We start from the raw sequence: 24,579 nt of genomic DNA on the forward strand, positions 1-24,579 counted from the left end.
GGAGGAAAGTTTTTGCTCTCAGAGAGGATAAACAAAATAGTGCCTCTAGTGAATAAAACAACACAACGAAATATGTTTTTCGAAAGTTTATTTGTAGAATATTTGTTTTTACTTCGACTTTGTGTTTGTTTTTATAGCAGTTTTGATTTCGTTTGTGAAGCTGCTTATTGACATCAATCTTTCAATTCTCTACCGCTTGTTTCGGGAACTGGCCAATGTGATGGCGAGTTATTGTCATTGGGTTTTGAGTTTCTTGGATCTGATACGATCTATGTATATATTAACATTTAAAAATGGAATAGTTTCACTGTTCGTCCTCCGCCGCCTAGCCTGCGAGTCATGCATACGTACATATCTAATTATTAAATTGGAGATTTCAATGCAAGTTGCTTTTGATTTCGAGTTCGATTTATTTTATTCGTAATGAAAAGTACTTTGTTTAGGTAATGCAGAAAAATGTTGCTATCTAAGTACGAGAGATGTTAAGTTATAATCGACATGGAAATTCCTTAATATTGGGATATTCTTTGAATGTAATATTCTTGCCTCTTGTTTAATGTAAATATGTTCTTATGCGTGTTGTATACATATGTATATCAATTGGATATAAATGTGTGTGAATTTATGTACTTGTAAATCCTTTTCTCTTCGTACATATAATACATATGTTTCTATTCGTTTTCATGATCTCTGGACACTTGTGCGCTTAGCTGCATTAATCTATACAAAACTAAATTTGACTTACAAACCTCCTGTTCGTCCTCAGGATCTTCACAAGTTACAATATCAAAACTCTCCATAGCTGAAGACCTCTTTACACACTTTTCTATGTCTTTGTTGCCCCGGAAATGTACAGTTGTCCTTAATATTAGTAAATATATTTTTATAGAGGGAGAGGAAACAAGGGAGAAGCCTCAACAGAACTCAACGCAACAACAGAAACTTAACAAACTCCAAGGTCCTTGCTCTTTTATACATCTATATAGCTTAGGGAAAGTACACAAGTCCATTCTTTATAATTAGCTCATTGAATGATCTCAATATTTGCCTACACCGAGCCAAGGTAGAAAATTAATGCGTAGAACTATCAAAAAGATTTACCGTACATGCATATTTATCCGATTTCATAATATTATATATTAAATTTCCCTCGACTATCCTCTGTGCTCCTCTGTTTGGTGGCGCACTCTTTATTGTCGTACATCTTAGTTGCTTTTCTCTGCTTTTCGCTTATTGTAAACACGTACGAATATACATATATATATCATGCTTATGTAAAAACACCAATTACGCAAATATAGTTAAAAAAGTTTCAAGAAAACCATCAGCATCGTCGTCCTTCGATAACAAAAGCCGCATTGAGCGTGATTTACATTTCGTCTAATATCGTTACAAGAAGCACCACAGTAGTAAGTGTCAGTAGCATTAAATAACATATGTTTGATCTGGTATTGTCATTTATCAATTATCAATTATCAATTAGTGTTTCCTTAGTACATTCAAATTGTGTAAAAGTATTGTATTGTCCGTCAACGAGACCGTTTCTCAAATTTCACAAATCTGTAGATATTATTATTGTCATACAAATTGCCTCTGATTCCTCACTTTCTACACTTTCCTCCTCCTTATTGTTATTGTACAATGTCTAAACATAAGTATTTATTGTGTTTCGTTCACATTATTTGTATTATAGTTATTATTATTATGGTTTGTTTGTTTATTGTCGCAGTGTCACCTCATTATTGTCGGCTTACACTTGGCATATAACCATGTTGGTTGGGTCTCTCTAGGCATGTAGCGTAGGGTGTTTTTCGTTTGTAGTTGTTGCTAGAAAATTACATTTTACTGCGCTAGAGATATAGATGTATGTATAAGTAAATTGAATAAGTATACATGTAAAAAAGTAGAATTCCGTACTCGTAAAATGTACAAAAAGACATCGCGCCCCGCCCCCAAAAGCCTACTGCCACCGACCGCATATATGCCCTCCGGCGGTGGCCCCACACCCATTCTTCGGCCACTGCACACTGTACCGTGTACAGTGGACCCTCTCACGCATGCACACACAATTTTCAACACTTTTACATCTTACGAATTATTGTCAAGATATGTTTTTGTCAGATGATATTAGCCTGGTTGTGAAAGTCGCCCTAGTCTACTACTGGCCCGAACCCCAGGCCTTCGACAGACACCCAGGTCCGGTCATCATTTTCATGGGATTGAGAAATCATAAATTCGTCGCGAGAAGCGGGATTCGTCGTTGTGTTAAAGGATATGTAGGGAGCTGGATATGTGCTCGAATGATGCCGAAGGACCTTGTCTGCCGATGGCCCCTAAATAAACCTACAATTTAATCAAATTTACTGGCCAATGCCAGAGCACTATCAGGCAAGCACGTGGCCAGTCACTAGAAGGCGTGTCGCAACCAGGCCAAGGACTGTGGAAAGCCCGCTAAAAACGATAAGGTTAACGTTGACGCTGGATCCGCCGGAGGCTCCCATGTCGACGACGTTGATTTTCCAGCCCAGATTGTTGTGCGTAAAGCACTGCATCGGTGGAGAAAGATGGAAAGGTTAAAATTGATGAACACTCTCCAGGCTACCAAGGTACACTCACCTGGTAGTACAGCTGATCCGGAGCATCCATCGGCACCGTCCAGTTGAGATAGCCAGGCTCGCCGTCCTCACACTTGTACTCCAGTGTCTTCATGTATTCCTCAAAGGTTTCTATTTCCAGCGAACGGTCAACGGTCTGATGCTCCCACTCGCAGTAGCGACCACCTATTGGAGTATATGAGCATTGGTAATGTGGCAAAGAAGTCACGGACTTGGACTCACCTCCAGTGGGAATAGCATCGCCATCCTCGTCATACTCCACTCCAGCGTAGGCCTTTTGTTTGCGGGCATCCAGACCAACCTTCTGACCCAATCCGCCCTCTGGTGAGTCCGTAATGTAAAAGGGATGATATCTGTTAGGGAAACATAGTACATTAGTCACCGAAAAAATCTTGGTTCTGTTTTGTACATCTTACCTGGCTGGCATTGAGGGATCGTTGCCGCCCTCAATGATGAACTCGTAGGTCTGGCCACGCTCCACCGTGATCTCGGGGATCAGCAGATCGTTCACGTACCAGGCAATGCCCCACGAGGGCACTCCGGTGATGGGCGTGTAGCCACGCTTGCCACCCGTGGGTCCAATGCTGGCCCGGAACTTCCTGACGCCCTCGATCTTGCGAGTGGGCCATGGCTTGGGTCCGGTTTCGTCCTTCACGTCATACAGTGAACTCTTGCAGGCGTGATCGTTCTAAAGGAGCAACGTAAAGCAATCACCAGTAACTTTACCTCCGGACTTAAACTTACCCGAGACCCAAAATTGATGCGGATGTCGTCCTGATTGTGATCGCTGGCGGTGTGCGAGTGGGCGTTGGCCTCTTTCCGGGCATTGAGGGGTCCAATAGCAGCAATTACAGAGACCTCGCGATCGATGGGAATCGGTGAATCATAGATGGCCTCGTTGGTCTGCAGCAGACGCTTATATCGGATGCTGGTGACCCCGTTCTTCCTGTCGCCGCTCACTAGAAGGATTCAAAGTTGATTAGATATAAATATGAACCCATTGTTACGGGTACTTACCAACTATCACATCGTTGCGGGCCCCAATACGCTCATCGGGACAGGCACCTCTCTGCCCGTCGCACTGGGACAAGTCTGAAATGAAGTAGTCCTCGGCCCGGAAGACGCGAGCATTGGTGTCGTAGAAGGCCACTACCACGTCGGATTGGGCCATCTGTGCGCGTCCGTTGGCCCCAGACAGACCGAAAGCCATGTACTGGTTCTCGGCGATGCGTCCGAAGAGTTCCACCTGCAAGTGCTCGCCCTGGAGTTCCCACTTTACCTGCAGTCGGTTTGGCAGGATCTCGCGACAGTTGCTATACACTGCGGGCCGAGGGGTGGTCGTGGTCTGGAAAGGAGAGATGTGGGTATTAGGGCCGTGGTCTTGCCATGGAACGGGTCATGCATGGGGCTAAGTCTAGTACTCACGGGTGAATACCACCATAATGGCTAATGCGGCGCGCATAGGTCAAAGAGATATATATTATGAGTTTTATGCAAATGAACAAATGCTAGCATATGGAGCGGGGTATGGTCCGGAACAATCTAACCCGTCTCCGGGTTCCGCACTTACCGTGATCTTGGTCTGGCCCAAGGCCGGCGGGACGTCCAGATCCCGCGGAATGTAGACATGTCCGAAATTGTGCCGATACTCCACGCACCACACGGCCAGCCATTCGATGTCGTAGACGGTGAGGTTGGCAGGCAATTGGATCTCAATGTCCTCGCCCTGATAGCCGCGCAGTGGTTCCAGCGAACCCACCTCGTTGGGGACCTGTAGAAAAAGCCAAACACTTGAGTTATCTAATCCTTTTTTAATCGGAATCTAAGCGTTACTAACCTTTATGCCCATGATGTTCGGTTCACTGCCGTTGCCCACCCAGAAGTAGGCATCGGGTCCGGCTCCGTCGTAGTGCAGGTTGGGTCTGAAGTGGGGGTAGGTAAATATCATCAATCCTTAGAAAAATAGGTAAGGTGCAATGAATCTCACATGTAGAACGTCCTGGCGTCCAGTACGCTGATGTTGCTCGAACGGAGACCGTGGGCCAGGCGCTTGAACTCGGGCAAGACCCGCGGCTTGGGCACATCCAGATTGGGTGGAATGAACACCTCGCCAAAGTCGACCTGGAGGGAAGGCAAAAGGTCATCATCGTTTGCATTTATATCTCACAAAGGACAATAAAGTGCCCTTTAAACACATTGTGCAGTTTTACTTTAATGTTCAAGGCGTGGCATGTGACAGGGTTTTACTACTGTCTACATAGTACTTTTCTGCTTTCTACATCACATATCTCAGCAGAGTTGATTTTGAGGCAAGTATGTGAATACCCTTTCTACTTAATTATTTTAAAGAAAATGATATAATAGGTTCAGTTGTTCTTTTTTATGGTCGGTTATTTATAGTCAGTTAGTAATACAAAGTCAAAAGAGTGAAGAATTTACATATAGCTGTTTTGATAATTTAAAATTTTAATATAAATTGGTATTATTAATAGTATTTTCTTAAAACATAATTAGGAATGCCTATTAAATAGTCTTAACAAGCCACAAAACTCCCTGTAGACTTCCAAATATTTTCAAAAACATGTTTTAAAGAGTATTCTTGATACATGAAACAGATGAGAATAAAAACAAACTTTCTAGGAATTCGCATATTATACGACGCCTTTCACTTGATTTCATACTTATTTGCTATTTATATAAAGTACATATATCGTTTAGCATACCTTTTGTTTAATTAAAAAATATATTTGTAGCGATTCAAACTACATTTTTTAAGGACTTGTACATCTTTTAAAATATATATTGTATAATTCTTCATTAAAAACAAAGGGTATGTGGGTTCGTTGCCTCCCAAAAAAGCCCAAATATTTGACTCAATTCCTCGCGATTTTACTTGACAATCTACATGAGGCGCGGGATGGCGCGGCGACTCTAAGTAAGCAAACAACCGCTTTGTTGTTGTATACCCAAAACATAATGTACATAATGTGAGTGTGTATGTGTGTGTGTGTGTTTATGTATGGGGGCTGGAGCCCCCCTTCGTGCTCCCCATCCCCGCCCATAAAAAATCGAGCATGCGCGCTCCAAACTCCACAAACAGCGCACTCACACAGCGGCACTAACTAACCCCAATCCGAGCGGCATTTGTATGCGTGCGTGAGCAGCAGCCCCCAAGAAGTTTTTTGGCTGTCAGTCAATGGAAGGCGGCGTACGCCCACCCACCCACACACACACACACACAAGCAAGATGGAGCGTAGACGGGACACCCTGTATGTTGCACGGATACACACAACCAGTGTCCATGTGAGGGGGCTGTGTCGGTGTTTATGGTTGTGTAAGTGTGTTTCTGCCTGTGTCTGTGACTGGGTCTGTGTTCGTGTCTGTGTATTTATATGCAACCACTTGAGTTAATCAAAAATGTCTGCTGTAATTTATTTTACTACGGCCGCCATCTTTTATTCCCGCCCAGAACTAGAACCCGAAGCGGTGGCCATTTGGGGAATTTATCCAGAGGAATGCATTTTTGCAGGGAGCACCCTCTCAGCCTTCTTCTCATCCTCATCCTCATCCCTTTTGGCAACCTTTTGGACAAAAGCAATTTTCGCCGGACGAAGTTGCCAAAGCAAACATAATTGCCAGTACTGCTGGAAGGGGGGCACTTGCATATTCAGTACTGTAATTAGAATCTAAAACTAAAGCTCAAATGGAAGCCGGCGCTTTGCGCCCTGCCTGACCCACATTACTATATCAGAGTGTGGACAAAGGCGGGATTCCATCATGCTGGCAAATCCTTAATTTACTCTTAAGCAAACCCTAGGAGGAGAAACCAAATAACTTCTCCCCTTTTTGAAAAGCCATTAAGACGATAATCGATAGCCGGGACTGGGACCGGGACCGGACAAGAGTATAATGCTCGAATCCTTGTGCAGGCAGCTGCAGTTAAATTACGAAAAATGTAATTACAAAAAAAAAGGAAGGCTCTTGCCCCGGCTAAATACACACATAAATCTGCGAGGATGGCGCGTGCCATCCTTGCCGTTCATCTGTCCGCTAGAAGAGCGCTGTCAAAAGGAAGAGGAACGAGCTGGGACTACTCACCGTGAAGCGTCTGCACCACACTGACAGCCATCGAATGTCCTTAATCCTTTTGCCCATGGGTAAGCGCAGTAGGATGTCCGTTCCGTTGTGCGCCTGCAGGATGGGTGGATCCCTGCGGGTGGCGATGGTGACCAAGAACGAGAGTAAGATGGAGAAAAGAGTGTTAAATGAGAGGTCCTGGCCATGTCAAACTATGTGTACCAACTAGCATAAGGAGGAATTCCCAAACCTTGTCACATTGTAACTGTGGCTATTTCATAGATTATTACATTAAAATGGTAAAAAGGATATAATATGCTTTACATATTATAAATGATAGGTATTAACCCCACTGTTTTCCCGCCTCTCCTATCGCTTGATGTTATAGTTTCAGTTGTATGCTCACAGTCCTGTCCTTTCTGTTATGTCCTGGTTAAAAGGAAATTAAACATACCGATAGCCAGCCCTGTGATTGTCCGATGTGGAGACACGCCTCCACGTTTGCCCGTTCGTTACCAATGTGTGCATAGAGATTAATGTGTGACCAGCCAGAAAATGCAACGGACTGTCCAGCCCCCAGACCCTTGGCCTGGATCCCACCGTCACTATTAAAATCATTAAAATTAAAGCAAAAACCAAACGACCGGCGACAAAGCCAAACCAAAAACATTTCTCATTTTCGCATACTCGCATTATTTATGAGGGGAGCGAGCGTTGATGAAGATTTATGGCTAATGCAGCGAACCGAGGCATTACACACGTCTCCATGCCGCCTCCTCTGCCACTTGTCCCCGTCTCCCTCCTCCGCGGCGAATGGATTTCTAGGTGGCTGCCACTTTTTGCGGCGGCTTAAAGCTTTTAGCCAATTAGCGACTCTTTCGGGCTTCAATCCGAGTGTCTTTTGGTGGCGCATCTCTGTGGGAATCGAAGCGGAGCCTTGGCACAGAGATGTTAATTGCAATGGTTGGGCAATTATCACGAATAATGAATATCAGAAACGATTATCTGAGGTATTTCTATGCCTTCACTATTCCCCACAATTATTGCAAGTCTTATGTAAATGCACAATCCCTTTATGCACTTGAAATAATGTTTACTTGGGTAAGGTACCCTCTGATTTCCTCAGTGCAGTGGCTTGCTTTTATAATCATGTGGATTTTCCGATGATTACATATCCTCCAGTTGCTGCATCTCATCTCGTTTCCCCAACCGACTCCTGGGAATATTAATAATCAACTTGAAGTCTAAGTATGCCAATCCCAAGGGGGCTGTCGTCGTCGTTGGCAGTCAGCAGCACAGCAGCAGCAGCGAGTGTTTGCCCAGATGAATCTGTATCTGTCGACACGGTGGGATGTAGTATAAATCAAGGCAGAGAGAGCTCGAGCTCCTTGAGGGCGCTGGGGGTTGGGGAGGATCGATCCGCCGCAACTGGGACAAGTGGCGGGCGGCGAGTCAATCAGTCAGTTAGTGGGCTAGTCGGCTCTAGCTGCTGAAGTGGAAAGGTCGCCGTCTAATGAATGTCAGCGGAGGCCACGCAATCCGCATTAGACACGGCTAAGCACTTAGACAACAATACCCTTGAACCGAGGCGGTCGACGTGTGAACGGAACGCCGGGTCGAGGTCCGAGGTCCGAGGTCCTGTCAAAATGCCAGCAGCAACTGGTGCAGCCTCTAATGAGCCAAGACAAATTGAATGGCTCTGTGTCAACAGTGCATCAAATGTATCTATCTGCCGGTTACCCAGGGATGTGTCCTGTCGTCCTGCCACCCCCAAGGACACCAGTGTATCGTGGGCGACTTCCTTGGCTCTAGTCTGTTTGCCTTTGATTCCCAGTTCCATTACAGAGTCTGCCTGGCAAATATGTGTGTTTGTTGCCCTGTTTGATTTGCCTGTCCTCCCTCTCGACAAGGACATCTCCGCCCGGCTTGAGTGAGTTCGAGTTCGACATTTATTGATGCACTTAGAATGGATTGGAATGGGGGTTGGAGTGGGCTCTGGCTGCCCATCGATTTTATTCTATTTGCTCTCGCTCAGCGCTAAGCATCTATGCACTTTCACCCAATTAGTTTAGTTGGAATTCGGAGTCCGCTTGTGTGCCCTTCCATTCGCAACTAAGCCCTTAACTTGTTGCTCAACCACCGGATTCCGTTCCTGCTGACTGGCAGTATATGTTATGTATATACTGCCTGCCGCTCGATAAACAAAACGCACAACAATTGAGGGCATTTTGCAGACAATAAAACGCGCCAACTCAGCAGAAGGCCCAGTCATCCCATCCCAGGCCCCACATCCCAACCCATCCGGATTCCCCGAACAAAGCCACACCGAGGACAAGCCACCACCGAAAATATTCTAAAATTATTATGAATATTTCATGTTTCCGTGACGGAGCCAAGCCAACGCCCCCGCTTCTGTGGGTGACAGTCCGCAGACGGATGATGAGTCCCAGCAACGACTACTCAATTAAATTTGTATTAAAGTGCTTGCAGCGGGGGTAGCGCCGGGCGGGGGCATTAATCACGCCAGCTACAATAATAATTAGTAAGGCTTTGGTCCGGGGAAGAAACCCACTACAGACTACGGCGAAATGTTTCCTAACGAGCTGCGGAAAATCTAGTTAGCAGTAAATGTATGGAAAATGTATACACAAGACAGGATGGAATTTTTGTACAATATTAAGAGAGCATAAAGCTTCTTAGCTTTTAAATTGATGTTTCTCAGATGTGAAAATACTTTAACACGTAAAAAATACAATAAATTAATATAATAGATTTTTAACAGAAAAAGGGTTCTGAGAAAACCAAAAGGAACCTCTTAAATAGTAAAGAAATCATATGGAAAATGCATTTTTTTCTTAAAACTTTCATGACTTGAAGTGATTCGATTAAAAGAGAATACACTATAAAGCGGAAGCATTTTTAAAGAATTAAACATAAACCCCAATAAACAGCAATAATTTCTATCCCAAGAAATCAGTTAAATTATGATCTCAAAGCTCAAATCTTAACTGTAAGTACTGCAATTGAAAGAGATTTCTATAAAAATAATAATAATTAATAATTAACTAATAGTGTTAAGAGGGTTAAATATCAACTAAATTTAAAAAACCCCCCAAGGATCTGCAGCAATTCCTTGTTTATAATTCATTTCCGGCAAAGGTGTCAGAATCGTTGCCTACTTATGAGCGCTCGGGGACCGAAGTGACAGCAACAGGCGCAGCCACTTGAAGGCCTGAAGCAGCAGGGGAGGAGCAGGTTTTAAGGAAGAAGTGCATCCGAATAAATCTACCAACTCTGGTGCTAAATCGAGTTAATGACAATGGGCACAACACAGCCCAAGGCGACAGCCAAAACAGTATTTCGCGTTGCGGCTGCGCTGTCAGCGATGATTAACACCACGAAGGACGATCCGGGTGGCACATCCTGCTCCTGGTTAGTACATAGTGGCTTCCAGGAGGAGAGTACACAACTAAAACTTCATTTGCTACTTTGCACGAAGCAAACTTTAATGAAATCTGCATAAATCAGAGCTAAGCGAAAAGGCAAGCGCCAAGGTGGATGCGCGGGGGATGCGGCGTTGTGTTGTTCAGATGCAAATGAGCAGCAGCCGGGAGCCGGGAGCAGGGGCAAGAGGGGTAATGCAGGGGGTTGGCCGTGGGTGGTGGTGTCACTGGGACAAGGCAACGGCTTCTCCACTCATTGTCATGGCAACGGGCGTTAATCAGCGCTCCGTCGCTTTCATGCTTCTCAAAAAATTCTAATTTAATTACTTATGCTCGATGCATCCATTGTGACACAGCCACCATCCAACGCCATCCCCACTCCCTTCCCGGCAACCAATCTTCCCCTTTCACCAGGGCAGAGCTAAAGCGAGCGTGAACACAAAAAAAGTGAGCATCGCCAGGAGCAGGGATCCACTCAAGAAAAACCATGGGTACTTTTGGAAGAACAATAAACATTGGGAAAGTTTGTTCCATAACAAGTTTAGAAACGAAATTTTAGCTATAAATTCTAAATGACTATATGTATTTCTAGCTTTACATGAATAATAAATTCCAGTTACTCTAGAAACTTCAGAAGGACATGGAAGCAAAGAAATTCTTTATAAGTTTCCTTATATATGATAACTATAGTTTTCAGAAACAGAAAGTTTTTGTATCCTGGAACACTTTAATTTTCTTTTTGAGCTCCGAACTCGCTTGTGATGCAGCAGGATTGGCAGCCCTTCAACGGAGCCCGCCAAAAGCAGTCGGGATAATTAACGTTGATTGGCATACGCCCGGAAAGCTTAGCAAGAAGCCAGCTCCCGGGGCTGTCACTCGCCGCTCCTGTCAGGCGAAGGAAGCCTGTCCCCAGTGCCAATCAGTTGCATTTATCAATTTATCGTTCGCCGACAGACAGACACACATAATTTCGTACATAAAAATCATTAGACATAATAAACGCGCGCAATTTGTTGGCTCAAATGCATGCGATTGCGATAGCGGCGGCGGTGTGCCACATAATACAGCAATCATCATCGTGCTAACACCACACACACACTGCTAGCGACCTTCAGCCACCTACCACCCACTTTCCCAGCCCAACCAGCGCGTCAGAAGGTGCACGCGGTAATGTACAACGGGGGGTATGGGTAATGTGTCTGAAAGCGTAAAAGCGTGCAATCGCTACGGCGTTCCGGGTTTCCATCTCCACCTCCGCCTACAATCCTCCTGCCCCAAACCCCTCCACACAATGTTGCTCTTTGTCAGCAGGACAGAAGGTGGGGTGGATGGGTGGATGAATGTGGAGGCGATGGCATCGTTGTACATTGAACTAATAAAGCCCGGCACGTGGCATCAACAATGAAACGCATTAAAGTCGATTACAATATGAATGCCTTGGGTTTGGGCCACCAATTCGCCACGGATGGTTTTCTGCATCGAGTTCAGCCTTCAGCCTTCAGTCCGCCGCACTCACACATCATCAAGCAGGCAGCGATTCTGATTCTGATTCCGAATCTGAATCCGATTCCTCAAGCGAGAAACCGCGCCGAGGAGCAGTTGAGATTTTCGAATGGGGAAATCCAACGCGTAAACATTCTCAGGTTTTTTTCTCTTTATCCTGGGAAACGGAAGATGGAAAGTGGGTTGGGGTTGGCTTTGGGGGACTGAGACTGGGATTGGGGGCAGCATGGAGACTGCGCAATGGGAGGAAGTCGCTTTATGGGAATCGCTTATTCCTCGCACGCCACGTTTTGTTATCCTTGGCATTAGGGAAATATTTTGGCAAAGATTGAATATGCAAAAATCAAGCAAGTTTTCAATTGGCTTTCAACATGAAATATGTGTACAATAATATCTTGTAATAAAAGAAACTTTACAAGCTAGAATTATGTCCTTTTTCAGCTATTTATGAAATATTAAAGATCAAACTGAAACTAAGAAACTAATAGGAAAAACATTGAATTTTATTTGGTACCTACAAATATTTCATTTCACATTTTCAAAGGTATATTCTAAAGTGACTTTTTAATCAAAAACATAATGGCATTTCGCTAATAATACTTCCTTGTCTTTAGGTTTTTATTCCAAGGATGCTACATCCGTGGAGTGCTACACAACCTTGGCATTGACTACCCTCTTAGGCAGTGGAAATCGTGAAAATCAAAGACAACATTCACCATGTTTTCTTCCAATTGCACCTGAGAAAATGCCAATGCCGCGTGGAAAGCCACTTTACCTTTGCCTTGACGGACCTGGGGGGATGAGGGGTTTAGGATGAGGCTCGGGATTAGCTAGTGGGGCTGCATTGTTCGTGATAATGAAATGTGCAGGCCAAATGACGGCAAATTGTGTGCGTGGCCAGGATGCACCGGCGGATTAGGCCAAGTGAGGTGGGTGGGGGAGCGACTTAGTGCGTTCAAGTGGCAGCGCAAGGGGGAGGACTGCCAGGATACTGGCAAGGTAAATACTTAGTTGAGCGGCTTAACCTTGTGGCGACTCAAGTAAATAGTAGCTAGAAAGCTTAAACTTTCTGCCAACGCTTTGTGCTCGTGTCTTGCGGCTTTCTTTGTTTGCTGTGACTGCGACTGTGACTGTGACTTTGTCTGTGACTTTGCCTGCGACTGCCACTCCCGCCTCCACATATGACCACAAATCTAACGTGAAGAAATAAATGAGTTTTTCACATTAGGAGGCAACGAAGCGACACACACAAGGCACAACCAACCAACAGCAACAACCAGGGCAACAAAGGGAGAAGGAAAAGGAAAACGAGACCGAGAGCGAGAGCGAGAGCGAGCACAAATGGCAGGCGAGATGAAAAATGTTTTTTAATTTTTGAAAGTGGTTTCATTGTCAGCCGTGCGTAACGTAAAGTCGGCAAGGATCCAAGCACACACACACATTCTGAGGAAATGGCCTGCTGCGCTCGAGTAGCCAGGACATCTCCATCACCGTCTCCTTCTCGGTCCCCACCTCCATCTCCGCTTCCGCCTCCAACAAGGTCCAGTCTCTGGGACAGTCCTAAACCAAAAAAGCCAAGTGCATTCCCCGATACTCACATGCCCATGTACTCCTCCGGATAGGGTATGATGTAGCCATCGGGACTCGGTCGGGGCGTCTTGCCCACCCAGAAGAAGGCGTCCGGTCCGGTGCCGTCGTAGGCAAAGGATTTGACAAACAGCGTCGACTCGTCCACCGCATAGATTCGACCCTGAGGAAGGGATAGTTCAATATTGCAGATTATTTACGATTAAATATATATTAAAATTCAAAAGTTTACAAGTAATTTAAACTCTCGGACTGACTGGACTCACCTTGATGCCGTGGGCAAAGTTGGTAAACTCTCCGACGTAGCTGCCGTAGTAGGGCTCCGGAGGTGCTCGCCCGGCTAAGGGAAAGGAATGAAAAGAACGGGTTGCGAGATCGTTAGTTGCAGCATATTTAATTGAAACGAAGGCTCCAAAAATACGTTTTTCTTTTTTTTCATCCCAAATGCAGTGTTTCAGGTGCCTGCCAGGGATTCATAATCCGGAGGAGGCTCAAGAAGCTTGCCGGCCAGGGACAAAGAGCGCCCGAGCTGCTTTACAAATTAATCCTCAGACGAAAGAAGAACTTTGCCATACAAAAAGTTGCTGGCGTGCAGCTTTCCTGAACCAGTGTTCAGGTTGCTTCAGCTCCTGTTCGTGCTTCTTCCTCAGAGGACGAGGATGATGATGATGATGGTGATGCTGATGGTTGACGACGATGACGAACCATGCTCTTGACAAGTCCCAGGGGGGAGCACTGTCCCTTTGGGACTTTGCCATGAAATTGATTGAAAACCATGAAATATATTGAAATTCAATGCTAAGCTCCCTGACTCCGCTGCCGGCGAACTCCCGGCTAAACAATGCAAATGTATGCCAAATGTTTAAACAGACAAACATCCAGCGATAGGTGTCAGAGGTGGGAACCCGGCGAAGGAACATCTTCTCGTCAATCCCCTAGACCGAACAAACTTTCGGTTTGTTTTTTTGCCGCCTGTCGATTCGATATTAAATTCGAATGCCTTAAGCTGCTCCTCTGCCTGTGCCTTTGCCTCCACCTCATTGTCGTCTCCCACAATTGTTGCCAGGGGATTCCCCAGAATGTCTCAATTGCCACTGGTGGCCAGGACAACAGCCACAGCAACAACTGAAGCTGGTATAGCCGGCGTAATATGAATTAAATCAACTAATGCGTGCATTAATCTCTGAAGTCCTGGACCCACGCTCACCGAGCACGTGGCCCCATGGAATATACGTGCTCGAGGATATTTATACAAAGTGATGACGAGCACGATGACATCCCCAAGCACAACAGCAACAGCAACAACAACACTCCGATACATTCACAATGAACAGGGATTCCTCCTTGACGCCGTCACCGGAGGCTGAGCCTGAGGCTGAGGCTGCCCGGCACACGACCGCCGATGGTTGTTGTTAATAATGTTTGGCCCGGGTTCGAGTTTGGGTTCCGGGGGGGAGGAGGAACAAATAATACTCAATGGCCATGTCTATCTTTCTGGCTGACTGAGTGGTTGTGTCTGGCTGCGTCTCCTGATATTTCGTCACTGGACGCGATAAGATTCCCGGCAGCTGATAAAAAAGGAAAGAACGTGGAGACCTTGCCAACCGGGCAGATGGCTTCATTTTTGACTTGTTGCCAGGTTGGCGCTGGAAAATTGATTGGCAACCGGAGGACATCGACCCACATTGCGAGCAGTCACTTTGCCAATTGAATTTCCAGCCGTGGAATCATCACCCGGACGACCGAGAGACCGATTCGATGTGCCTCGGATACCGGAGACAATAAACGCCTTTAATCCACTAATCGCATCTAAGTGCAGGGCCCAGCTGGCAGGAAAGCAAGGGAAGGACGTCACGACTGGATTGCAGACACATAAGCTCTATAAATTAACGGGTTGCCAGGGATACTTAGCAGGACGAGAGCATCCCTTTGAGCCCCGAATTGGCAGCGAACAACCGTAGAATCAGAAAGGGTTGGCCAATCCTCAATGCTCGCACTCCCCACGACAAGTGCTTGGAACTTGGATCTCGGATCTCGGGGGGTGGACATATGGATGTGCTGCCGGGCGGGTTACCGCAGGCAACCCACAGTTCACTCTGTATCTGATTTTGGAGGTTTCATGGCGGACATAGATGGATGGACAAATGATTGACTCTCCGTTTACGACAAATATTTGCACTAACCAGTTACTGGCGAAGCAACAAAAAATGGTGAGGGAACGTGAAGTGGATTTGTGTTGTGTTCTTCCCTTGGGAGTTGTGTTTGAACTCATTTTGAGGCTTAAATAATATCGAAGCTCTCCTCCTTCCTAGCAGAGAACTCTTTAAATGATATGCGGAGTATAATATTTTTAAAAGTAAAGATCGCAATTAGTCAAATTAACTTCTGTGAAGGTAAAGTATTAAACTTTATCTATAATATTCAAATACTATCAGACATGACTTCGATAAAGTTTAATAAAAGAAGCCTATGTTGGTTCGCTCAGACTCTAGACTAACCGACTTGACCTCGAGTCTGTAGATGCTCAATTATTAATTTAAAAATTACATAAATGAGTTAAATAGAATATGATTATTATTTCAAGGAACTGAAGTCTTGCAGGCTACTATAATTTGATTCGAAAGTTTACAAGAAAGTGACGGAGTCATTTTCAACCCTATAAACCATATATATTATTGATCAGCATTAACAGTCGAGTCGATTACAAAATGTTAAGATTTTATAAAGGGTTATATGGTTAAAATAGTCAAGAATCAAAAAGAAATTTTAATTTTTAATACATTCACCTAATAAAAACTAGCATTGAAAACCTTTTCCGAATTTATGGCGTGGTTATGATAAATTGCATGATCAAACTCCCGAAGTTAGCTTTATTTTTCCTTCTTGTTATCAATTAAAATGAAATTGAAAAACGCCAATATTTACACCAGTGCACTTGAATAATATCCACAATAGTGATATTTGTTATGGAGCAATAATATCGTGATAGTAATTGACAGTACCAATATACCGGGTAAAAAGGAAAAGTATCCTTAAAATGATGTTTTAATTTAATTACCAACAAACCTCATTGCGAAAATATAAGCAATTAAGTTAAATTTGTGTATGTTTTTAAATTCATTCTTCATGTCGGGACGGCGCGAACGCCATTCCCGGCTACCAAAAATTACACGCACGAGTTATTCACATTAGGAATAATCGCAGAGGTCAACTCAGCCGAGGTGCAATGGCCAAGCCTCACTCCGGAGGAACCGCCTTCGTGATCACGGTTAACCTCTACGCCAGGTAAGTATGCTTTCCCCAGCTCGACGGCAGGGTTTCCATGTCAGCGCTGCCAGAACCCGTTGGGAATTACAAGAGCAGCGCCTGAAATAGGCTCATCTAGGGTTGGGAAATCTCAGGTAGCCATGCATTTTTCAAACCCGACCTCACATATTTCGCACAATTAAGTGGGGACGGAAATAATGTTGTTAGAACTGCCGTTCGAATAATCTCCATATTTATTCCCTTTATTTACTTGGCCCGACATCAAAGGAACAAACGATAATTAAATTCGCACTAATCTGCCCGTAATTTATTTTATCACATGGCCCATCTTCGACTTTGACGTCGTCATCAGCATCAACAACATCATCAGCATTCCCTTCCCCGGTTTGGGGGTTGAGCCCGGCTTCAGGTTTGGGTTTGGGTTCGAGTGCGAGTGCGAGATCCTGGCACGCACGCACGACCAGGACACACGAAATTCCAAATCAAATTTTCATTTACTTCCGAAATAGACTCTTCCCAAAGCCGAGGGGCTGGGGCGGAAGGCAGGTCGGACCCCCACCCACGGATTCCCTGGTTGGTTGCTCGCCCAACCTCATTAAAGCTCGCAAATATTCCTCCCCAGGAATGTTGTGCCTGTCCTCCTGACGGGGGATGTTGGGATGCTGCTGGTGGAACACTCCCTGCTACATCTGTATTTGTCTTTGGCCCGGCGAGGGTGTGCGGAGTGCTGTGTGTGTGTGTGGATGGTAAATCGAATAAAATTTAGCTGACTCAATAAAAATCAAAAAGCGTTAATGCTAACGATATGACTTTAACCTGAAACCGAGTAAATTGTTGCTTGTGGCAAAGCCAAAAGGGGGAAAGGAGGAAGTCCCTCCTTCTCCGCCGGTTGCGCGCTTCTCTCGTCCTTCGCCGTTACGGCAGCGTGGATTTTGGGCGGAAGGACGGCAGGACGGCAGGATATGGCAACTGGAAGCAATATTGCAACGTAATCTGACAGCGACGATTTTTTGCCGAACTCGGACCAACGACTCCTTTCTTGGCATCGGAAACTTGGCAGGGAAGCGAGAGCGTTTAATAAATGATGATAAATAAATAAGAAAGCGCGAAAAAGGAGGCTGGACCCCAGGAGCACGCAAACAAAACGACGGAAAGCCGCTTAATGGACAGAACGGGCTGCTGAGGGATGCGAATCCGAGGAAGAGCAACGCCTCCCTCGGCTAATGATCGATGATGGATGGATGGAGAGATCCGAACTGGGGCACGCTGGCCGGACATTTGTCCAAATTACCCTCGAATTCCCGATTTCCAAAGTATCACATCCCGGCATTCAATTAAGAAGGACGTTGAGAAGACTTCCTTATGAAGAAACCGCAATATCTTATCTGTTTAATTTATTCCTCATGTCGGGACGGCGCGAACGCCATTCCCGGCTACCAAAAATTACACGCACGAGTTATTCACATTAGGAATAATCGCAGAGGTCAACTCAGCCGAGGTGCAATGGCCAAGCCTCACTCCGGAGGAACCGCCTTCGTGATCACGGTTAACCTCTACGCCAGGTAAGTATGCTTTATCCTGCTCGAAGATAGGGTCTTCCTGCGAAAACTGCCATAACCAGTTGGGAATTATAAGTAGATGTGGGAAAACTAATGCAGTGTAAGGTATGCAACATAAAAGATTTAATACCTGAAATCGTTCGACCCTTGTATAGGACTCTGAAGCAATCTATATAATTTGTTCCCCGACTTTCGGCGGCTTCTGCCCGAGTCCTGCGACCTTCCATGGCATCCTCCTGGGGGATTTGCGAAGCCCCCATGCTGGGAAGAGTGCCACCGCTCAACCACCGTCGCCTCCCCCGTCTTAAAAGGAGGCGTGACCGCTCAGCTGGAAATCAGCGCGAGTCGCATTTGTATTTGTTTCAATTTTATGACTTCATGTTAGCCAAAACGTAGCCACAAACGAAATGAAACTCAAATATGTACACAAAGTTTGAATGCGGTTGTGTGAGAGGAGGAGAGCTTTTTCAGCGGGGGGTTAGCCGGGAAAGCAATGTGTAAATCCAGCGTAGAGATTAGAACATTTTCCGCGGCAAACATCACAGAGAATTATGCGGCTCACAGTGGGCGGTACAGACTAGGCGGGGGCGTGGCGCCTTTTACCCCCGCCCAGGCAATGCCTCGTCCTGGTTTATCTCCTGCGTCTTGGTGGTGGCTTCATATGCAACCACACACCTCCTCCCCACATCCCCGAAACTCCGGCTCATGGAGTATTTGTATACATTTAATACCTTAGTCCTTGGCAATAACAACAATACAGGGAAATGGAGCGGGGCAATCGCTTCTTCGGCGGCACGCTTGAGCTAATTTAATCGCTGCAAATTGCTCGACAATCTGCTCCCCACACACACACACACAGCAGCCGAAGGACATGGCATTAAGGATCTGGATGTCTGGATACTGCTGCCGAGTGGCTGCTCGGAAATGCTGGTGTGAATTAGATTATATTGCCATGGCAGCGGACACACAAAAAAGTTGGTTGACTGCCAACAACCGATAAGCCAGTTCAGAACTGCACTTTCCAGGCAGCGCAATAAAATTCACAAGCCCACATTTTATAAACATAAATTGGTGAAACATTTGTTCTGTGTTATCAAAATAATTACGAACATTTTCCAGAGTCTGGAGACGAACTATTTTCAGTAGGTTTAATTCCTATTTGGGTTGTTAGGTTTACTCAGTTATTTTCTCTATAATTACTGGAAAAAGCAAAGTAAAGCTTTGGGCTTATCCAGTGTTAAATACTGATTTCAATCGAATCTAAATCTAAATCGCATTTACCCCTATTTTTCTGTGCACTGTCCAAGTTTTAATCCGCAGCACGATTAGCAATCCCCATGCCGTGTTCAATACGCAGTGACATCTGAAATTGGCAACTCTGAAGGGAAAGGAAATGTAAGTGATGTAAGAGCCACATTGCACAACCGAATCAGTTTAATATTTTCGCTGTTATGGCTCTGGTCTGTCGATGTTCGCGGTTGTCCCATTGCACCGCCCACAATTGAAATTCAATGAACCGCACCACCAAAGCTCCAACAAGCCAGCCTGCAACCTCCCACAGCCAAACTCTCCCCCATGCAGCCAGGAGGCAAGAGCCAGCGGAATGCTACCAAAATGGCTGGACAAAAATGCAGCACGATGAGATTTAATTGGCCGCTCCATATATCTCACATGGCGGATTATAAAGATTCCATCGCATAGACATGGTCGATGTGTGGGTGGAAACGCGCGAATGTCAACAGGGAAAACGATCTCGGTTCATTACATCATGATGATGGATGATTTCGATGTGTATAAAAATTTCATGAGCAAAATGAATTTAGCATCGTTTAATGAGCTTAATAGGGTATGAATTTGATGCATCTTGTCTCTGTTGGAAACTTTGAGATTTTAAGTTGATTTTATTATCATATCAATTGATAAAATTTGTAGCATAAACTAAGTGAGCAATTCGCATTAGCATTCGATTGTCCTAATTGTATATGTTTTGCATCATTTTCGGGCCCACATTGAATTACCTTAAACTAAAATGGCTTAATGACTAAAGCCGGATCTGTTTATGATAAATGACTTTCAGCTTAAGCTGTCGGTAAGTGGACTTAAACGATTAATTTGTATGAGATTATTTTAAAGGCATTTGCAAAAGCTACACAACAGTCTAAATAAAGGCTTAATTAATTGTACTTGAAATGCTTCACGGTTTTTGTAAATAAACTCTTCAAGTATCTATATAATATTTTCAAGTATTTCTAAGAATAAAAGGTTTTTATTTATTTGTAGTTCAATTGAAGATATTCCTCTAAAATATCTGGCTAATTTGCTTGTTATGTCAGCACAAGATATTTGGTGTTTATTTTGCTTTTCAATAGTAATTATCCAAGATGCATCTGTAAATATCTACACTACAAATTTATTATTTATTTCCCTTTGTAATTATAGATGCCCTGCCTTCACTTGATGGTTGCCTCATTCTTCTTTCCTAGCCCAGTAACCCACAGCTTCCAGTAAGTAAGGCGTCAGATCGCATAAGAAACGCATTGACACGAAAATGCCTGACGGTGGAAAAACTAGTTTCATTATTTTTATGATCGTTTTTTTTAGTTTATAGTATAGTAAGTAAGTAAGTAACTGGAATGCATGCCTACGCGGAGACACGCACTTTTAAAGACCGCTCGATTGCATCGTCGTCGCCGACACACTTTCATTTTTTGCCAGGCCGTGTTAATTTACATTGACGGAGTCAAGCGTTCCATTGGTTTCTCATTTTTTTTTCTTTTCCAGCCGGGTTCAATGGGCTGCACTTCGCATCATTTTCCTTGGCGTTTTATTTTTTGTGTGTGTTTTGTGGGAGCTGGAAGTCGACTGGCAGCGGCTTGTTTTGCGGCCGAGTGTGTTACGTAAGTGTCGGGGACTGGCACTGGGACTGGAGCGACAAGATTGCTGCCGACTCACTTCTGTTTGCCGCTGCTGGATGTGTGTTACTTTTGGGCCGAATCGAGTTTGGTATCTGAGACCTGGGAACTGGCAACTGGGAACCAAGTACAAAGCCCATTCCGCCTGTCAACCGGTTTCCATATAAACACCAATTCCCACCCCCACAACCAGGGACAGCCTCTCCATTCTCAGCTCGATTTTTTGGCAGTACCTCGCGAGCCAGATATGAATGATTTAGTTTGTTTGCGGTTCATTGGCCCCTCTAATGCCTTATCGCTGTGTTTTGCATAATGCGAAGAGTAATTTGTGGCCATAAATTAGAATTTTCCACAGGTCCGGCACTTGGCTGAATTTATAAGCAAGTGTCAAGAGCGCCAAATGAATCGAAAGGAAAGTTCGGTCCCAGAAACTGGCTGAGATAAAGACCACAGGCAGAAATTTAAATTGGTCCGAACGACTGGGAATTTCATTTTGGCCTTCACAATGGGTTAATTCTGAGTCACATTCCCATCGCCAAGCTTCTAGTACCTGCGTATCCGTATCTCTGCGTTTTTTTTCTGCCCACTGACCAATTGCGTGTCGGTTCATTGAACCCCAGAGCGACCCTTGTGGTCCCAGCTAATTATGGCTATTAAGTAGTCATAGCCAAATGTGGAGAATAATATGCAAAACAATGGGCATGCTTTGATTTAAGGTGCCTCTTTAACATAATGTATTCACACGGCCATAAATGACAAGAGGAGAATTGAGACTGGAGTGTGAAGACACGAAGGTATTTATTACTCTATTCTCTAAGCATGCGACCTGTCATAGTTTCAAGAAATCAATTGGTCTTTACCAGTTTTGCCTTAAAAAAAACTTGAATAAAAGTGAATTTTTCGAAATTGTTCACATTTTACAGCTTTCCTTAGTTTTCTTAGTAATAATCAAAGAGAAAAAACACTGGCTTAAATTCTTTTACAGATATTTTTAGCTTAGTGACGACTAAAAAAGCACATTGTTATATATATAGTTTTTATTGGAACTTAATTACAGAGTCTCAGAGGAGAAGTGCTAATAGTTTTTACAGACTTTGTTGCTTTCAGTTTTACTTTGAGGTTTTTATGGCTGCCCAAATAAAAAGGTCTGTGTGAGCCTCCATTGGAGGTATGAAAATGACGCATCAATTTAAATTTTTTTTTAGCTAGATACATTAAGAGTCATTAAAAGTACATCATCATAGCCTTAGAGCAGGGGCTTGATCATTTGCGATACATTCAACAGTTTTATTGAGTTCGCACTCGCCCAGCCTCAATGGAGCGATTGCAGCGAGCAACTCTCGAGGGTCTCGGGGCCCCGTGAAAAAAGGTGCTTGAGTTAATTGAATTGGGGTTTCGAGGCAAAGTACTCACTCTTAGCCACAATGCTTAAGGCCAACAAAATTCGTCATACTTTTGAAGCTTGACGTTGGCATTTATTGAGCCGTCTGCTGGACATGTTGACAAACAGCAAGACAACTTATTATTAAATTTATTTATTAAAGAATTCTTTACCATCGCGCGGCAATGAAAAGTAAAAGTACTTGGCATCCAAACTTGTATTAATAGGTTTCCCAATCTTAATTCTGCGAAGTTAAACGTGTGAGAATTACATTAAATATTAGCAAAGCTGGGAAATGTCTTAAGCAATCCTAAGTAAATCAAACTGATGTAACTGATGTCAAAGAATAAATCAGTTTGAATTTTTTAATTTGCCTCTCAATTTATTTAATAATTAAAATCTGATGTGGAATAATCTCTCACCTTGACAATCTGAGGAGTTAAGAAGTGCTGCAACAACAGCAACAACTGCCAACTGCGACCATGTGATGATTAATCCTTGGGTCGTGTGTGTCCTTGTCCTGGCTGGTGTTGTTGTTGCTGCTGCTGTTGGGGCTTCCGTTTGGCCCTGACGACGCGTTTTCCACGAGGTGGTCTCCCTGACCATCCTGCTCGCCTTCCTCCACATGTTGAAACAATTGGCGAAATGAAATCAAAGTAAAAGCAATTTCGGCAGCTCCGTGTTCCGCCTTCGGTTTCCTTTTATTGTCTTAATTTTTTATGTGTGTGTTTTTTTTTTGTGGTTTTGGTGCTATGTATGAGTCCCGGGGAGCCTGCGCTTGCGTGCGTGGGTGAAAATTCCCAGGTGCTGCGGGGATAGGTAGGTGCTTCCTGCTCCTGGTCAGGTGGGCATTTAGATTTCGACTGTGCTTCTGTCTTGGATTCGTTTCTTTTCTTGTTGGTGGGTTTTCTTGTTTTCTTTGGCCAAAACTTGGCGGCAAAATGTAATCCAATGTTTGTAGTATTTGTTGCCCTCCTTATTTCTAGGTCTCAGGCTCCGCTATATACACACATCCTCCTGTATATATAAATATATGTATAGTCGTGCATATATGTACTGCGCGACTCTGTGGTATTTGCTTTCTGTTCAAAGAGCAGAATTTGTGATTGGTTGCTTATTTGTTGAATTATTTGTGTAACTTTAAGTTGCATAACATTTTGTATTTTCGCATTTAATGGCTATTTATTATCAGAGCACACTTATGAATTTCTCATAGAAATTTCTATAAATTATTGCACAATTTTCACTTTAACGATTTACTTTGAGTAAATGTCGCCGCCATTAGTTTAATTTTATTTGGTTAATTCAAAACAAACTTTTTTAAAAGAAACGAAAAAGTTGTATTTTGGGCTAGGCCCATTTTAATTATTCGGGTTTTTGTTCGCGCACTATTTCTATTTTTGTTTTCACATTGAAGGAGAGTTAAATTAATACATCTATTGTAAATCCTTGATATCTGGTTAGGTGCAGCTTCGGTTTTTGGTTGCAAATTTGATTTGGTGCATCCTTTTTGTGCCTTTATTGGGTTGGATTTTTCAGCGCCAAATGAGTGTGGAGGAAATGCGGGAAAAAAGCGTTACGCGCGTCAGGGCGAGTCGAGCTTTAGACTTGGTGTGAACGCAGCCGGAGCCCCTGAAAATGGCATCAATATGGCCGTGGATGCGCCGACGCAATATACCAGTTGATTCTGCAAAATATACCAAAAAGTTTAGTATAATTTAAGAAAAATACTGCATGCCAGGGGCGTACAAGGGGGATTTTTTGTGTCTTTAAAATTAATCCTGTAACACACCTTGAAACCATATTTATACCCTTGAGGGTATTATACGGATCGGACGACTATATCATATAGGTGCCATACAAACGATCGTTAGAAATAGAGGAAAATGCAAAACTTTGAACGTAAGACTGTAAATATAATATCTAAAGGTGAATGAATTGAAATTTAAAGCAGGCATTACTTTGTTTTTTAACGTAAATATTTATAATTTATATTCTGTTAGTTCCTAGTGATTAAAGTTCTATCTGCAAGGGCTTATAAACTTTGGCGTGACGAAATTAGGTTCCTTTCTTGTTTAAAAGGGAATATCTATAAATAACGCCAACGTTATCTGGTCTATATAATTTTGATAGTTTGATAATTAAGCAATGCAAATGCCTCGCAACTTCATGGACAAAACCCTGTCTCTGTGTGTGTTGCTGCGGTTTCGTTTTGGCAACTTTAAACATTTGCA

General features: G+C 43.9%; 1 protein-coding gene and 2 non-coding genes across 5 annotated transcripts; all 3 read right to left on the reverse strand.

Annotated features, from left to right (window-relative positions):
- Positions 1-71: 71 nt before the first annotated feature.
- Positions 72-23,985, reverse strand: LOC110187783 (protein Skeletor, isoforms B/C). Of its 3 annotated transcripts, XM_086830283.1 has the most exons (14): positions 22,768-23,969; positions 13,493-13,566; positions 13,238-13,389; positions 6,715-6,826; positions 4,603-4,736; positions 4,453-4,537; positions 4,186-4,386; positions 4,041-4,061; positions 3,633-3,960; positions 3,360-3,574; positions 3,032-3,303; positions 2,838-2,968; positions 2,617-2,780; positions 72-2,546 (listed from the first exon to the last, which is right to left on the reverse strand). In XM_086830283.1, exons 1-14 carry the CDS (start codon positions 22,970-22,972, stop codon positions 2,385-2,387), a joined length of 2,256 nt encoding a protein of 751 aa, XP_086686409.1. In that variant the 5' UTR covers positions 22,973-23,969; the 3' UTR covers positions 72-2,384. The 3 variants fall into 3 exon arrangements, with proteins under 3 accessions (XP_086686409.1, XP_086686410.1, XP_086686408.1); XM_086830284.1 differs by lacking the exon at positions 4,041-4,061; XM_086830282.1 differs by lacking the exons at positions 72-2,546; positions 2,617-2,780; positions 2,838-2,968; positions 4,041-4,061 and having other exon boundaries at positions 3,024-3,303; positions 22,768-23,985.
- LOC147644082 (U1 spliceosomal RNA) lies at positions 16,355-16,519 on the reverse strand. The gene has a single exon (XR_015271090.1). It is a non-coding gene; the product is annotated as a U1 spliceosomal RNA (small nuclear RNA).
- Positions 17,899-18,063, reverse strand: LOC147644083 (U1 spliceosomal RNA). Its single transcript, XR_015271091.1, has one exon. It is a non-coding gene; the product is annotated as a U1 spliceosomal RNA (small nuclear RNA).
- Positions 23,986-24,579: the final 594 nt, after the last annotated feature.

The sequence above is a fragment of the Drosophila serrata genome, unplaced genomic scaffold, assembly GCF_035046125.1.
Source record: "Drosophila serrata isolate PLE 108 unplaced genomic scaffold, ASM3504612v1 contig_233, whole genome shotgun sequence".
Classification (NCBI taxonomy): domain Eukaryota; kingdom Metazoa; phylum Arthropoda; class Insecta; order Diptera; family Drosophilidae; genus Drosophila; species Drosophila serrata.

Bases quoted from the DNA above. Each gene is read 5' to 3' on its own strand.
- LOC110187783 (XM_086830283.1), bottom strand. From the start codon at position 22,972: ATGTGGAGGAAGGCGAGCAGGATGGTCAGGGAGACCACCTCGTGGAAA. The intron at 4,387-4,452 runs GTTAGTAACGCT...CTTTTTCTACAG, and splicing joins CGAACATCATGGGCATAAAG to GTCCCCAACGAGGTGGGTTC. The intron at 2,547-2,616 runs GTGAGTGTACCT...CCACCGATGCAG, and splicing joins CGGATCAGCTGTACTACCAG to TGCTTTACGCACAACAATCT.